Below are 15,748 nucleotides of genomic sequence, written 5' to 3'. Positions count from 1 at the left end.
GCAATAAGTGCACAGATCAATGTAGGGTTTTCTTATTATGGTTTCTCTCAAATTGTGAATGTTATGTGCATAAAATAGATCTTTTAAACAAAACATTTAGATAACTGAAAAATAAGCAAAATATATTGAAAAGCAATAGTTAGAAAACTAGCCTGGTTGGAGAACATGGAAATATTTTGAAGTTTAATATTAAACTATTTTAAAATTAAAATATTTTGGGTCGTCTCAAAGGTCATAAATATAAGTCTCCATTACAATTGTAATGACCTCCCCATAGTGTTTCCTGGGTACCACTTATTACATATATTACATCTTATTAATAATAAACAACGGTAGCGAATTCAAACATCGATTTTAACTAACGCATATTAAAACAAGAGAGAAGGCTATAGTCGAGTTCCCCGACTATCTGATACCCGTTACTCATCTAGTGGAAGTGCGAAGGAGAGACTTCAACACTGACAGTTTTTGGCGGATTGCGGGCGTTAGAGTGGGCGTTGCAAAAAGTTGTATGGCAAATTTATAGAAATTTACAAGACTTATACAAAATTGGGCGGATTGTGGGTTTTAGAGTAGGCGTGGCCAAAATTGTTTGGCAAATCAATAGAAATTTACAAGGCATACAAAAATGAAAAAATATCAAAACATTTTTTAAAAGTGTGGGCGTGGCAGTATTGGTCGGTTTGTGGGCGTTAGAGTGCGCTGCGTCTATGTCTCTGAAGTCTGTGTGCTTAATCTCAACTTTCTAGCTGTTGTAGTTCCTGAGATCTCAACGGCATCAATTTTTAAAAGATATTATATTAGTTCATATTACAACGAAATTGACCAAAACATTAATAAAATTCGTTTCTTGGCAATTGATTTCGTCCCGAAAATTGTCTTCTAGCTCAGGTACGCGCACATACACCCTTTTCTGCTTATTGTTTTTACTCACACAAGCAATTGAATTCTATTTTAAGATTTTTATGCTCTCAATTTTACGCGAGCAAAGATAAAACAATTATTGCCGCCACCAAAAAAGTGACTGTATAGTGCAAAACAAATGTATGGCCGTTACGCATATTGTTATTCTAATGTCTTTGATCGAGCGAGGAGGTAGAGTAGCACCTTCGAGGGAATCATTCCCGAAACTTGTTAACTTGCCTTTCAAACACGTCATGCGGATTAGAAATGGTATCAATAAGCTCAATCTCTTGCTACTATGCCACATGATCAAATTTTCTGGCAAGTATCTGAGCCTGAGTCAAATGCGGCAGCTACGGGTAGAAAAATGCAGGCCATCATTTTCTAGTTCTAGTTTGACGGGTCCTTTAAATCTATTCCATTTTGGTAAACGTTTCGCATGCACAAGTTTCCTTCACCGTTATTAACTTTGCGACTTCAAAATTCTACTAGTGACCTTTTGCGGCGACAATCTGCTCACCAAGGCAGATACAGAAAACGAACTTAAGGAACTTGAGGAATTTAATCAACTGATGTCCAAACAGCAACTGCATAGTTCGCAATTAACCGAAGTCCCAATCCATTCCGGCATTCTGACGTCTCATCAATTTTTGACCTCCAGGCGCTTTTGGTGCCTGTGGTTGTGTAGTTCAAGATTCTATTTTAATAGCTCTAGCTTGTCGATCGGAGCTGGAAACTCCATGATTCCACCAATGTTGGCTAAGCGAACTTAAAGCGCTTTCAAAGCCTTCTAAATTGACATAAGTTAATGTTGCGTACTGTCGAGAACCTCAAGCAGCCGGCACAAGCACAATGGCACTGCTCGCCATTCGACGGAGTCAAAGCGAAAACTTTATACACCCGCATAGCTGAATCAATCTTATGACTTATCTCTTTTCGAGTTTCCTCCTGGACCAAGCTGATTTTTTTTTGTTGGATATATTTTCGAATTTATTCATCGAGGTAGAAATCCGAAACTAATTCCGTCAATCTGCCATTTTGGTGTAGCAGCATCTTCGTTATCGAAGAAACCCCACTGGGTCGGAAGAGGGGGATTCAGCTGTTTGCTCCGTAAAGCTTCATTAGCGGCGAGTCATCGGAAACTTCATTCTTACATTCCCGCAAATGCACATAGTTTTGTCACATATTGAATCCATCATTAAATTTCGAATACTGTATGCACCTTTATACAGCGAGGTTTCATACTTGGCGCTCTGGCAGCTTAGATATAAGTTTCGTTGAAGGCCTGGCAATACCTTTACTTGTACATGTTTTTATATAAACTTAACAGAACAGAATTAGTAAACATAGACATTGATGTGCTGTCCATTATATTCAATTTAATAAAAACATGTTTAATCTCTCTCTTATAGACACGAAGAACTGCTGCTTGGCTCGCAGCAAAAATGACGTCGGATGGGCATTCTGTTGCTGTTCTTTCCGGGGATTTGACAGTTGAGCAAAGACTTGCTGTCTTAGATCGTTTCCGTTCAGGACTTGAAAAAGTGCTTATAACTACAAATGTTTTATCTAGAGGTATGTTCTCAAATATCCTAAGATATATGTACTACTGACCTAATCCTGATTTTAGGCATTGATATCGAACAAGTTACAATTGTAGTCAATTTTGATTTGCCCATAGACGTTCGTGGGATGGCTGACTGTGAAACTTATTTACATCGAATAGGACGCACTGGAAGATTTGGTAAGGGAATTAATTTTTCAATCTAAAAGAAGAGAAAACGCTGTGTCGAGTTCCTCGATTATTACATGTCCGTTACTCGTTTAATGAAAGTGCAAGCGAGAAATTTCAAATATTATTTGGAAAATTGAAAAAAAAAATCGAAAAATGGCAAGAAAAGTAATAAAATGCAAATAGTAAAAACATTGGTAAAAAGTGTAGGCGTGACAGTATTAGGCGGCTTGTGGGTGTAAGAGTGGGCGTGACCAAAATGTAGCATTGATGGACAACATTTCTCGTGGCCTCCTTCTTGTCCATATGAACCGTTTTAGGCCGTGCTGGAATCGTTTAACCGAATTACTGGACCAGCCATCAGAACATCGTTTAAGGAGTATCCTGAAGTATTTGATACTGATACATCAAAAAGGACGCGATGCTTAGAAATGGTGCTGCTGTCCTCTTTCATATCGACAGAAACTAGACTCTTCTTTCGGAACTGCTAACATGTCCCAGACGTAAGTACCCCCTGATGAAAGCCTTGTGTTGAGCTTTGACGGGTTGACGGTGCTCTAGTTTTCTCTCTAGAGATAAGAATCTTCGAAGAGCTTGCTGGTAAGACTCTGCCAAAAAATCTGAATTGAACTTGATTAGCAATCGAACAGAAAATTCCCCAGTAGACAAGCGCGTAAAATGTCTAACAAAATGGGCTTCACAGTCTGGCTCTTCCTTAGTAGCACGGACGATGGGCTCGGCGCAACCCTCGACCTCCCAAAACCGATGAAGAAAAACCTCAAGACAAATAGTAGGGTTTTCCCATTATTTGAAACAACCGCGCAAGACGATAGTAAAGCCTTACCATTGGATCGACTGCATTAAAGGCAATACATCTACGCGCTGAGGGCGATTGAGATCTGGATCCGCGAGCTTAAGGTTTTGGGGTTTGTTCTAGCTGCACACGTCGATGTAAAAGCTGGGTTGATGCTTGGATATATTGGAAGCAATAACAGCATTGTTGGAAGTGAAGTAAGGTTAACTGACAAACCATGTGTCTCGAATCTAAAATCAGCTATTCTGGTAACACAAGCGACCGATTTTGTCTTAGGTTGAAGGTGATTTACGAATCAGAAATTTATCAGGTGCAGTTGAGAGTCCGAGTCGAGTACAGCACGGCAAGGAACAAAGGTTCCTGAACGGTTTTTTTACTGACACGGTGGCAGTGGCAAGGAGTACCACATGCTTACATAAATCGTGTGCAATAAGAGCTGAACATTTGCTAGGCAATACAGAGGGTTCTAGATTTGTGGTGAGAAAGCCTGACATACGCATATTTCGATGTACGATTACTTCCCACCTAACGAAATCCATAGTCTTCAGAGTCCTGCATCGCTGCTCCAGAAGTGATACCATGGATTCCCACGTTGGAATTAAATTTCCGAAGGCTGGGTCCTCCAAATGCTCCTCTCATTTAGCCTGACTCGCCGGATCCAGCTTTTGGGCAAATACTTGAACGATGATGTACCCAGCGATTTGCTCCGTTGTACCCAATCCATTTAGAGCGCGGGTATGTGCGCTGAATTTATACGACAATTGCTTTATCACGAAGCATTGCAGCGGGACCACTTTGCACTGTCCTTAATCTCAGTAACATAAGCCTGAAAAACCAAACACCGACTACCCAATTTGTTTTGTAACAACTCCAATGTTATATCATAGTTGCCCTCCGAAATTTCCAGCGAGCGAGTGGTCTCCAACGCAGAGTCCCGCAGAAAATATCATAGATTCTGTGGCTTCTCTATATTTGTAAGGTCCAGATGACTATCTTTGATTGTAGTAAACATAGAATAAAAATTTAGCCAATTAGCTAGCAGAGCCTCCAGAGAAACAAAATGATAAGCCAGTGTAAAATATAATTCAATAACATAATTTTAAGTGAAAATCTTTTAAAATCAGAAGAGATTGACACCACTATACACACCTTTTAATATAATAAAAATACAAATCGAAAGCACAACGACATTATCGAAATAATTGCAATAAACAACATTACACTTAACTTACTAGGGGCTATTTTCTTCATTGCACTTATTTTATTAAAGATATGTATCATTTAACTCATTCATGGTGCTGTATGCAAAAATTAAATTAAGAAAGAATCAAAACCAAAACACACCACACCAATAGAAATGAAATAACCTCCACTATCCCTACTAAAAATCGATTTCAAAAAAAAAAAAAAAAAAAAAAAAAAAAAAAAAAAAAAAAAAAATATTGGTGGAAAGCAAAGATAAAGATTGAAACAAATCCCAGTCCAAATATTGGCTTCCCTTTAAAAAAAGGGTACAAACGCATTGAATATCTGTATAGAATACTAAGGACGACTAGGGCGCCCGCGAAAGGATACAACAAATTATAGACCCACCCCCCCTTTCTACATTAATGAAGGACTTCGGCACTTTGGATCCCATTCTGGAGATCCATAAACATCTGCACTCTTTTCTTGTTTTTCTTCCTCTCTGACAAGTTACTGCTACCCAATTTTGAGGCTTCGAAGCGTTTCGTTGTTCGACGCTTTGTCTTAGCACTTTTCATACGGCTTGTGTTGATTTGTCAGAAGACACTATAAAACAAGAGAGAACGCTATAGTCGAGCTCCCCGACTATACTGCGAACACTAACAGTTTTTGGAGGTTTGTGGGCGTTAGAGTGGGCGTGCCAAAAAGTTTTTTGGCAAATCGATAGAAATTTACAAGACTATTAGAAAATACAAAAATATCAAAACATTTTTCAAAAGTGTGGGCTTGGCAGCTTTGGGTGGTTTTTAGCCGTTACAGTGGGCGTAAAAAAATTTTTTTTGCAAATCGATACAAATTTACAAGACTAATGCCAAAATTAAAACATTTTTCAAAAGTGTGGGAGTGGCAGTTTTGGGAGGTTTGTGGGCGTGGCAAAAAGTTTTTTGGCAAATCGAGAGAAATTTACAAGACAAACAAAACAGTGAAACAAAAATATCAAAATATTTTTTAAAAGTGTTGGCGTGAAGATTTTGGGCAGTTTGATGGCGTTAGAGTGTGCGTGGCAGCATGGGTCAACAAGCTTGCGCTATCTATCAGAGAACTGAGTCAACATATTTATTCATACTCGAGTACTGATTTGGAAGCTCACTGATTCATGTATATGAATCGAAACTTTTAGACCAACTTAGACCAACGACAACCAACACACTTTAATTATTTACCAATCACCTCATACTTGATTTGCTTTGGCACGTTCGCTATTGTAGGATACAACCTAAATTATTCTCACTAATACTTGTATGATTGAAGCGTTTGAAAGAGTTCGGGTAGAACATCATACTAACTGCAAGTATTTACTCGAGTTATTGCACGTTTGGTTAAGCTTTTGTAAAAAAACAAAAAAGGAGAACAATACAGCTATAGCCGATAAAATAAAGTGCGGAACATATACCTTAAGTGGTGCACGCAAAGGTCGATTTTCCTTATGGAATACATTGACGGAAATAAAAAATGAACTAGTCTAAATTGTGCCCGGGCTTGTTTATTGTCGCATGTGCTCAATTTTGCTAACTTATAAAAACGGCCCAACCTCAAACTTGCATAGGCATAAATGTTGAAAGGCAAAGAAAAAAATAAGATCGTTAAAACAAATGTCTGCTGAGATAAAAAATAGGCATGTCGTAATATTAAAAAAATATCGTATCGATGATATTTGTTTTATCAAATCAAAACAAGAGAGAACGCTATAGTTGAGTTCCCCGACTATCTGATACCCGTTACTCAGCTATTGGAAGAAGAGTCTTCAACACTGACAGTTTCTGGCGGTTTGTGGCGTTAGAGTGGGCGGGGCAAAAAGTTTTTCTGCAAATCGATAAAAATGTACAAGACTAATAAAAGTATGAACAAACATTAAAATATTTTTCAAAAGTTTTGGGCGTGGCAGTTTTGGGCGATTTGTGGGCGTTAGAGTGGGCGTGGCAACATGGGCCAACAAACTTTCTCTGCGTCTATATCTCTGTAGTCTGCATGCTTAATCTCACTTTCTAGCTTTTATAGTTCCTGAGATCTCGACGTTCATGGGGACAGACAGACGGACGGACAGAAGGTCATGTCCAGATCGACTCGGCTATTGATCCTGATCAATAATATATATACTTTATTAGACGGAATCGCTTCCTTCTGACTATTACATACTTTTCAACTTTGCATACTTTTTACTCTACATATTACGGGTATAATAATTCGTTTTTATTATAAGATTGGGTCTGTGTACTATTGAAATTAACTATAACAACATCTTATCGGCCCTCATATCGACTCATGACAGCTATACTTCAATCAAGGTGCGACATTCTTACAAGATGCCGTCATCTAATGGGTTGATAGGAAAAGTTATAGACAATACCAAAGGGAATTTGAATTCCTGAATAAATTCATATCTAATCAGTACATCTCTGATGTTGAAAATAGCCACAAGGTCAACCCCTACATACTCTCATACTCAAATACGGGCCAATTGCAATTTTATAAGTATAGTTTGTAAAATATTAATGCGAAACGTCTGATCCAAGCATCTTGACTCTGTTCATTTTTTTATTTCTCTCTGCCAATTTATGTAAATAAGAACAAGAAAGATACCTATAGTTGAGATACTTGACTATAAGATACCTGCGACGCACAATGGCGCAGAAGATACAGATACTATACAAAAATCAAATTTTTGATGACAACTGATCGTTGCATGGGATAGGAAATAGTTCAAAGGGGTTGAATCCAAAAAATGATTAAAATCGGTTTAGTATTTTAGAAGTTACACGTGTTCAAAGTTGAACCTTTTTTGGGTTGCAAAAGTAGCAGGTGTGTTTTATAGAAAATTCGGATTTTGCGGTCGATTTTTAGGTAAAATATGTAACCGATCTTGGTTATGGTCTCTATGGAAAGGGTCATCAAATCTCTGTAAAACCAAGGTAGAATAAATGTATAATATTCTTTGCACGTGCAGGCATACCTGTTTTACCGAAGTACTAATTTTCACATATTTTTCAACTTTTATGGAAAAAAAATCGAACTTACACCGACTTATGGGTTTGGCGTATGAGGTGTTGTTCTTGAATATGTTCTTTATGCCTGTATTGGCGGCTTGTTTTTCAATCCCTGACTTTGTAATGATCTTAAATGAATGTATAATGATTAACTATTCTTCGAAAATATTAAATGAAGCAAAATCGAATAATTATTTTGAACAAAAAGTGCAAAAAAAGGTACAAAGAGATCAAAAAAATTGAGAAAAAAAAACCTTTTTTATTTTATTATTATTTTTTTTATTATTTTTTTTACTTTTTGTTTTTAAAACATTAACATTAACGAACGCTATAGTCGGCTTCCCCGACTATCTGATACCCGTTACTCAGCTAATGAAAGAGCGAAGAGAAATTACAACACTGACTGTTTTTGGCGGTTTGTGGGCGTTAGAGTGGGCGTGGCAAAACGATTTTTGGTATATAGAGTTAAATTTACAAGACGAACAAAAATGTGCAAAAATTTCCAAACATTTTTCAAATGTATGGGCGTGATAGTTTTGGCCGGTTTGTGGGCGTTACCGAGGGCGTGGCAAATAGTTTTTCTGCAGATCAATAGATATTAACAATACTAATAAGAAAATGAAAAAATATCAAAACATTTTTCAATAGTGTGGGCGTGGCAGTTTTGGGCGGTTTGTGGGCGTTAGGGTGGGCAAAAAGTTCCTCTGCAGATCGATAGAAATTTACAATACTAATAAGAAAATAGAAAAGTTTAGGTTAGATCGGAAGGCCCTCACGGGGCCGCGCATAGGCCAATATGGCCCGTAGCTGTCCGATAGTTTATTTATGGACCTAGAGAATGTTTTCGTGGTTTTCAAAATCTTTTAGGATCGAGGTATTTTTCGCGAAGGCAAGTAGTTCGCCTGGCTTCTTCCTGGAGGCATCTTCTAGCGATGCCAGAACCGGGGCGCCTAGGTAGTTTATTCTTGCCCTTGTTAGGGCCGGACACTTGCAAATGAGACGCTCCAAGGTTTCGATTGCCTCGAATTCATCACATTTCCGGCATTTGGCGTTGTCAGTAATTCCCAGTTACTCTGCGTGTACTGCAGCTAGGCAGTGACCTGTAAGACTTCCTACTAACAGTCTGCAGTCTTTCCTTGGAAGATGCAGCACGTAGTGACTGAGTTTTGCGTTGTGCTCTTTGCACATGATTTTAGAAATTTTGCAGGTGGTGGAGGTTCTCCTCCATCTGCTTTTGGGTCGTGTGTCGGCCCGTCTCTCCAGTTCGCTTTGGAGCGTTCTAAGGGAGACAGGAACGTTTTCTGATATTTCATTCGCCAGTCCAACGCCTTCCTTTGCAAGTTCGTCTGTCTCATTACCATCGATGCCCTGGTGGCTGGGAACCCAGTAGATCCGCACAGACGTGGTCGTGCTAAGGATATCTAGTGCCTCCCTGCTTGCCAGTACACATTTGGAACTGACCGCTGACGATTGCATGGATCTTATCTACGAACAAGATGACCGCTTCATGTGGGCGGTCAATGCTCTGCGCAAGCTCTTCCGCTTTCCCTATGGCAAATATTTCCGCCTGGAACATGCTGCATTGGCTTGTTAGCTTATACGACAGCCTCATTTCAGGGTCTGTACAGTATATGGCCGCTCCAACTCCTTCCATCTTGGAGCCGTCGGTGTATATATTGAGGTGTTGAGCATGGTCCTGACCTGTTTTCCAGTCGTCTGGTCCCATGAATGTTGTTGTTCTTACATCCGGGCACGTTCTGGTGACCATGTAGACAGATATACTGCTCATGTCTCGACCAATTGAACTATGCCCGATTCCTTTTAGAGACATATTCCTTAGGCGTTGTGCAGCCTTTCCTGCAATCATTTGGATGTCTAGGGGATCAACTTCAATTATAGTTTCGAGTGCTTTTGTGGGGGTTGACCTCAGCGCCCTTGTTATACAGAGCAGTGTCTGCCGCTGAGTTCTCTCCATGAGCTTGTTGTAAGTCGTCATTTCCATAGCCTGCCACTACACTACGACTCCATACATCAGAGTTGAACGCAGCACCTGGATTTTTTTTTTATTTTTTTTTTTTTACGCGCGAGTCCCACGGCCACACCTCCCGCCCAACCGACTGAGGGGCGCTGCCGTGTATCGTACGGCTCGAATCGCGGGAAGATAGACGCGATGTAGAAGACAGTAAAGGACGAGGAAATATATGTATATAGAGTAAGATCTAAGAATTCGTTAAGTACGTTAATATTGATCGCTTTAAAAACGGCAGAGAGTCAGAATTAGAGATAATAGGATAGAATCTATTATAGTCAGAACATAATACTCTATAGGGATCATGCAATTCATAGTTAGATCTACAATGATTTAAAATTAGAAGTACGTAATTATACCCGTTACTCGTAGAGTAAAAGGGTATACTAGATTTGTTGAAAAGTATGTAACAGGCAGAAGGAAGCGTTTCCGACCATATAAAGTATATATATTCTTGATCAGGATCAATAGCCGAGTCGATCTGGCCTGGTCCGTCTGTCCGTCCGTCTGTCCGTCTGTCTGTCCGTCCGTATGAACGTCGAGATCTCAGGAACTATAGAAGCTAGAAAGTTGAGAGTAAGCATACAGCCTCCAGAGACATAGACGCAGCGCAAGTTTGTCGATTCATGTTGCCACGCCCACTCTAACGCCCACAAACCGCCCAAAACTGCCACGCCCACACTTTTAAAAAATGATTTGATATTTTTTCATTTTTGTATTAATCTCGTAAATTTCTATCGATTTGCCAAAAAACTTTTTGCCACGCCCACTCTAACGCCCACAAACCGCCCAAAGCTGCTACGCCCACACATTTGAAAAATGTTTTGATATTTTTTCATTTTTGTATTAGTCTTGTAAATTTCTATCGATTTGCCAAAAAACTTTTTGCCACGCCCACTCTAGCGCCCACAAACCGCCAAAAACTGCACCTTTGCACTTTCACTAGCTCAGTAACGGGTATCAGATAGTCGGGGAACTCGACTATAGCGTTCTCTCTTGTTTCAAGTAAATCTGCTTGGAACAGTGAAGTTTAGCCGGCTAACCATGTCGGGACTATCCACTTCACCACGAATAAGGTTAAAAATAAAGACTGTGCCAAGCAACGTTCTACGGTTAGCTAAGGAGGGTAGGTTAATTAACATTAATCTACTTGAATAAGGAGGTAATCTAAGGTTTGCATCCCAATTAAGGCGCCGTAAGGCAAAAAGTAAGAAGTTCTTTTGAACCGATTCAATGCGGTCCGAGTAAACTTCATATTGTGGATCCAAACAGGTGATCCATACTCGAGGATCGGACGGACTAGAGAAATAAATAAGGTTTTGGTCATGTAAGGATCATCAAATTCCTTTGCCCACCGTTTTATAAAACCAAGCACACCCCTGGCCTTATTGACAATAGACGAAATATGGTCTGAAAATTTAAGTTTAGGATCCAGAAGAACACCAAGATCATCAACATGTGTTATTCTGTCCAAAGACCACCCACTTAAAGTGTAAGTTGCGTGCATTGAGTTGGCACGACAAAAGGTCATAACTTTACACTTAGAGCCATTTAAGTTTAATTCGTTGTCACGGCACCAGGTTTGAAAGCAATCTAGATCGGATTGTAAGTACAAATGGCGAGAAATGTCCTTATATTGCAAGCATAATTTTACATCATCAGCGTACATTAGTACACGCGAATGATTTATTATTAAGGGAAGGTCGTTAATAAATAAGGTAAAAAGGAGCGGACCTAGGTGGCTCCCTTGTGGGACGCCGGATGTGACTCGGAGAATACAAGAAAGAGAATTTTTAAAGAGGACCCGTTGCGTCCTGCCATTCAGATAACTTACAATCCCATTTAGGAGATCAACAGGGAAACCTAATAAATCAAGTTTTTTTTATTAAAAGTGAATGATTAAGTGAATTAGTCGAATGCTTTACTAAAATCCGTATAAATGACATCTGTTTGAAGATTATTTTTGAAGCCCTGTACTACGAAGGAGGTTAGCTCCAGAAGGTTAGTAGTAGTTGATCTGCGTTTCATGAACCCATGCTGACATGGTGATATAATTGACCTACAAAGGTGCTGAAAATGAGGAGTGATAACGTTTTCAAAAAGCTTAGGGATAGCAGACAATTTGGAGATTCCTCTGTAATTGCTTGCATCCGATTTACCTTTTTATGGAGAGGGATCACAAAGGACTCCTTCCATATTTGGGGGAACTGTGTAGATTCCAGAGATAAGTTAAACAGTTTTAGTAGAGGTTTGCACAAGGCTTCCGCACAGAATCTAAGCACACAGCCAGAAATTCCGTCGGGACCTGGCGAATAGAGGTGTTGTTCTTCAATATGTTCTTTATCATAATCAAAAGAGATCGGGTCCCCCGACGTCCCACCCCGAATTTCCAAGGCAAAATATACTTTCAACTCAGCGTAAAAAACGCGCGGCTTAGTGCAAATTCTGCTACAAGCGCAGTCGCTCCGCAGTACGAAATTGTATGGCGGGCTTACATTTTTTCCTGTATTGGCGGCTTGTTTTTCAATCCCTGACTTTGTAATGATTTTAAATGAATGTATAATGATTAATTATTTCTTCAAAAATATTCAATGAAGTAAAATTGAATGATTATTTTGAACAAAAAGTGCATACATAGGTTAAAATAGATAAAAACTGACAAAATAAAGAATAAAAAAACATAAATTTATTTATATTTTCTTTTTAAAACAGTAAAAGAAAACAAATTAAAAGTATTTGTCGAAATTTGATAAAAATTGAGAAAACTGCCTCAAAAAACATTAATTTTCGAGTATAAAATCTACTATTTATAACACCATATTGTATGACCACTTAATCGAAAGGTACTAAATTTACCTACAAAAAATTATTAAAATATCTCAACAGGTTTAAGAGTTATGATTTTTTAACCCTAAAGTATCTAAGCACCACTGTTCGACGTTCTGAAACAAACGTACATAGTGTTACTTCTGAAGTTATAGATTTTAGAGGTGATTTTTGATTTTTGTCTCCGATATTCTTCCTCTCTTATTTTTTTTAAATTTTGCGATTTTGGATTTTCCCAGATCACAGATTACAATTAAAGTAGTGAAAAGCAAAAATATTGCGACCTTTGCTAATTTGAATGCAGGTTTTTTAACGCCGATTTAAGATTTTCTAATTACCTTTTACACCTTTTTAACATTTTTACCTTTAACATTTTGTTTCAGGAAAGTCTGGAATCGCCATAAATCTTTTAACGGATGAGAAGACTATGAAAGTGTGTTCCGATATCGAAAAACATTTCAACAAAAAAATTGAAGTTTTAAATACCGATAGCGCCGATGATATAGAAAAAATTGGCACATAGATTTTAACTTATAAACGATTATTATTTTGATAATAAAAATGAAATATATCATCTGGTAAATATAGCATGTCAAATATTCGGGAAAGTAGGAATGCAAGCGGCAATCCGAGTGACTTGCGAGCAGCTTTTGGGCATTTTATCTATTTGAAAGTTCGAGACTTCGTTAATATATGGACTGCGAGCATCCGTTCGAATGCTAGAATTACAATTTGGTGACAGGAGCGATAAGTATGTGACTTCTAATTTAAGGCTTTACAAATCGGGAAGTAAAAGGTGACAAGAGAATTTTTAGAACAGCTTTTTACTAAAACAGTGGCGTAATATCATAACTGAAATCTAGTATGAGTAGTAGAGGTCAGAGCTTGATTGATGCCCAATCCTAAGGTAATTTATGCAAAGATCAATGCCGTTTTGTCGTTATTACTGCTTTTTTAATTGAGCTGTACATAATTTGCTACATTCTGCAACGTCGTATTTCCGCAATTTTGACATGATAAGTTTGAATCATCTTGAACTGCAGAAATACGAAACGACTATAATTTAGCTAAAACAGGATGGTCATCAGTTGAAAAGAAATTTGAAAGACAAATGAATAAAAAATGTTCAACACATTTTTCCTCCCTTTTACTCTACGAGTAAGGTCTTATACATACATAAATACTAATACAGTGGACTATACTGCACATGTTATAAATAAAGTAAAAATATGACCCAAAAAGTACAAATATGCTACTATTAATTTTTGTTGTTATATTGTGGATGTTATTTTTTATGTTCTTTGACATTATTATTTCTTTAATAAAGTCGATATATATTTGATATATGTATTTTCATTTTGTATTCAATAAGAAACGATTTCCTTATTATCAATAAGTGCGAAACAAAGTTAACCAAGAGCCCGATCGCCTACTGAGGCGATTGATAAAAAAAACAACCGCGATAATGTCGTTATCGAATATTCAAATACTATTCAGATGCCTATCAAAAGAAATTTTAGATAAGGCAAATGACATGGAAAACAACTAGAGCAGTAACAACGTTTGAATACCAAAGTTGGCAAAAATACCGCCAGCAATAATAACATTTTCAGCCAACCCTCTGGCAGTCGTAAACACTTTCGCTCCCACAAACCAATACCCTCCCAAAAATCACCACCAATTGTGGTTAAACACTGCCAGAATCTGAACGGACTCATATGTTGTTTATTAGTAGATTGCAAGTCGACGCAAAAGTGCCACATCCCACCGCATCATACAGCTGGCCATCATACAGCTAGACCAAATATTCGACTAAGCTTGGTGGCCTCGAGCTCATGCGCTAACGCCGTCCGTATCTTCATCAATTATCAAGTTAGTGGTCCTTACTTTCTGTGACTTTCTTGCAGAGTAAACAGTTTCTCCCCGCTGGGCAGCAACAATAGGAAGCAATTCAGATGCGTCAACAAAAAGTACAGCCGTTACAAAAAAAACAAAGATCTCAGCAACAACAGTAGCCAGATCGCCAGCAGGTGTGATCCCAACAGCGATGCCACTCGTAGCAATTGTTCAATGACCAGCAATGGCACTGTCAAGAGCAAATGCTTTTGCAATCCAACGAAAGACTGTTGGTCCTAGTTGCTCAAATTGACTAGCTATTCCAAATGAATGATGGGCCTTGTCTTAAAAGTTATTGCCACAAAATTCCACACGCACTGCTTCAGCACTCGTTGGACTACTCCCAATTAACGTAGCCCAACCATGAGTCAAATCTCATTTGAGTGTGGAACGCCGACAGACTTGCCAACAAAGCCCTAGATCTGCAGGTCTATTTGTTAAATCATCTTATTGATTTCATATTGGTTAGCGAAATACACTTTTGCTCTAGGTCGTACTACATGGGTATGATATTCATCAAGAAACCCATTCTCCCGATCGAAAACGCGGTGGTTGTGCAATTTTAATTAAATCCTGTCTTCAAAGTAAACAGTTATATAATCTGCAAATCTGTTCACAGTTTAAATGTCCAGGTTCTTGATACAGAAGAGCCCACGCATTATTAATACAGCCAAAAAACACCAACAGTCTTTGACGTTGCAGTCTATAAAGTGATTTGGAATGAGTGCTTCTGTCTAACTGAAATACTTGAGCTTAAGTCTGATCATCGAAATGCGAGCCTTCCAGATTTCCAAGCAGCGGTTTACCAGCTTGTCAACATTAACATGGTTTTAAGCATCAATGACGCTCTTGAGCTGTTTGCCCGAAATCCATATTGCTGCCGAGTCCGCAACGTGTGGACTTCTTCCGTATTCCTCAAACCCTCTTTATGCTCTTTTGGAACCTACCTACTGTTATGGACTTTGTAAAGTTGAAAAGATCCTTATGTCGCAGATATATGAGATCCCATAATCCAGTCGACAAACGCGCTTATCGTCGTCCTGAAGATGATCTAAAGAAGTTTCTGTTTGATACAAAACGCAAATATTTTGATGAGATGTACGGCTTCGAACTCTGGAAATCTACACGTCGTATAAAGCGATAGTTCATCGCAAAATCTCCGTACAGAAAGCCGCCAAAACATGGTACAGGTCTGACTCAGAAATCTCTTTAGCTATTGCGGACGAGCTAGAGAAACTCTTTCAGCCATTTGACCATTTGGAAGAAACACTTGCTCTCCTAAATTCTTCTACTCCAAATGTCTTTCAGATCCAGCATGT

The 15,748-nt window shown here is 38.5% G+C and overlaps 1 protein-coding gene across 2 annotated transcripts in view; it reads left to right on the top strand.

The window, feature by feature from the left end:
- Positions 1–13,116, top strand: part of LOC122621981 (DEAD-box helicase Dbp80) — a 120,165-nt gene extending 107,049 nt beyond the window's left edge. Inside the window, exons 9-11 of one of the 2 annotated variants that reach the window (XM_043800045.1) lie at positions 2,316–2,478; positions 2,534–2,647; positions 12,917–13,116. In XM_043800045.1, coding sequence (XP_043655980.1) covers positions 2,316–2,478; positions 2,534–2,647; positions 12,917–13,056 — 417 coding nt within the window. In that variant the 3' untranslated portion in view covers positions 13,057–13,116. Of the gene's footprint in view, positions 1–2,315; positions 2,479–2,533; positions 2,648–12,916 lie in introns of those variants that run through there. The other variant, XR_006326258.1, reaches the window with a different exon arrangement.
- The last annotated feature ends 2,632 nt before the right edge of the window (positions 13,117–15,748 follow it).

Source organism: Drosophila teissieri, chromosome 3R (assembly GCF_016746235.2).
Source record: "Drosophila teissieri strain GT53w chromosome 3R, Prin_Dtei_1.1, whole genome shotgun sequence".
NCBI lineage: Eukaryota > Metazoa > Arthropoda > Insecta > Diptera > Drosophilidae > Drosophila > Drosophila teissieri.
The sequence above is the reverse complement of the archived record's forward strand: the minus strand, read 5'-3'. Positions and strand labels throughout refer to the sequence as shown.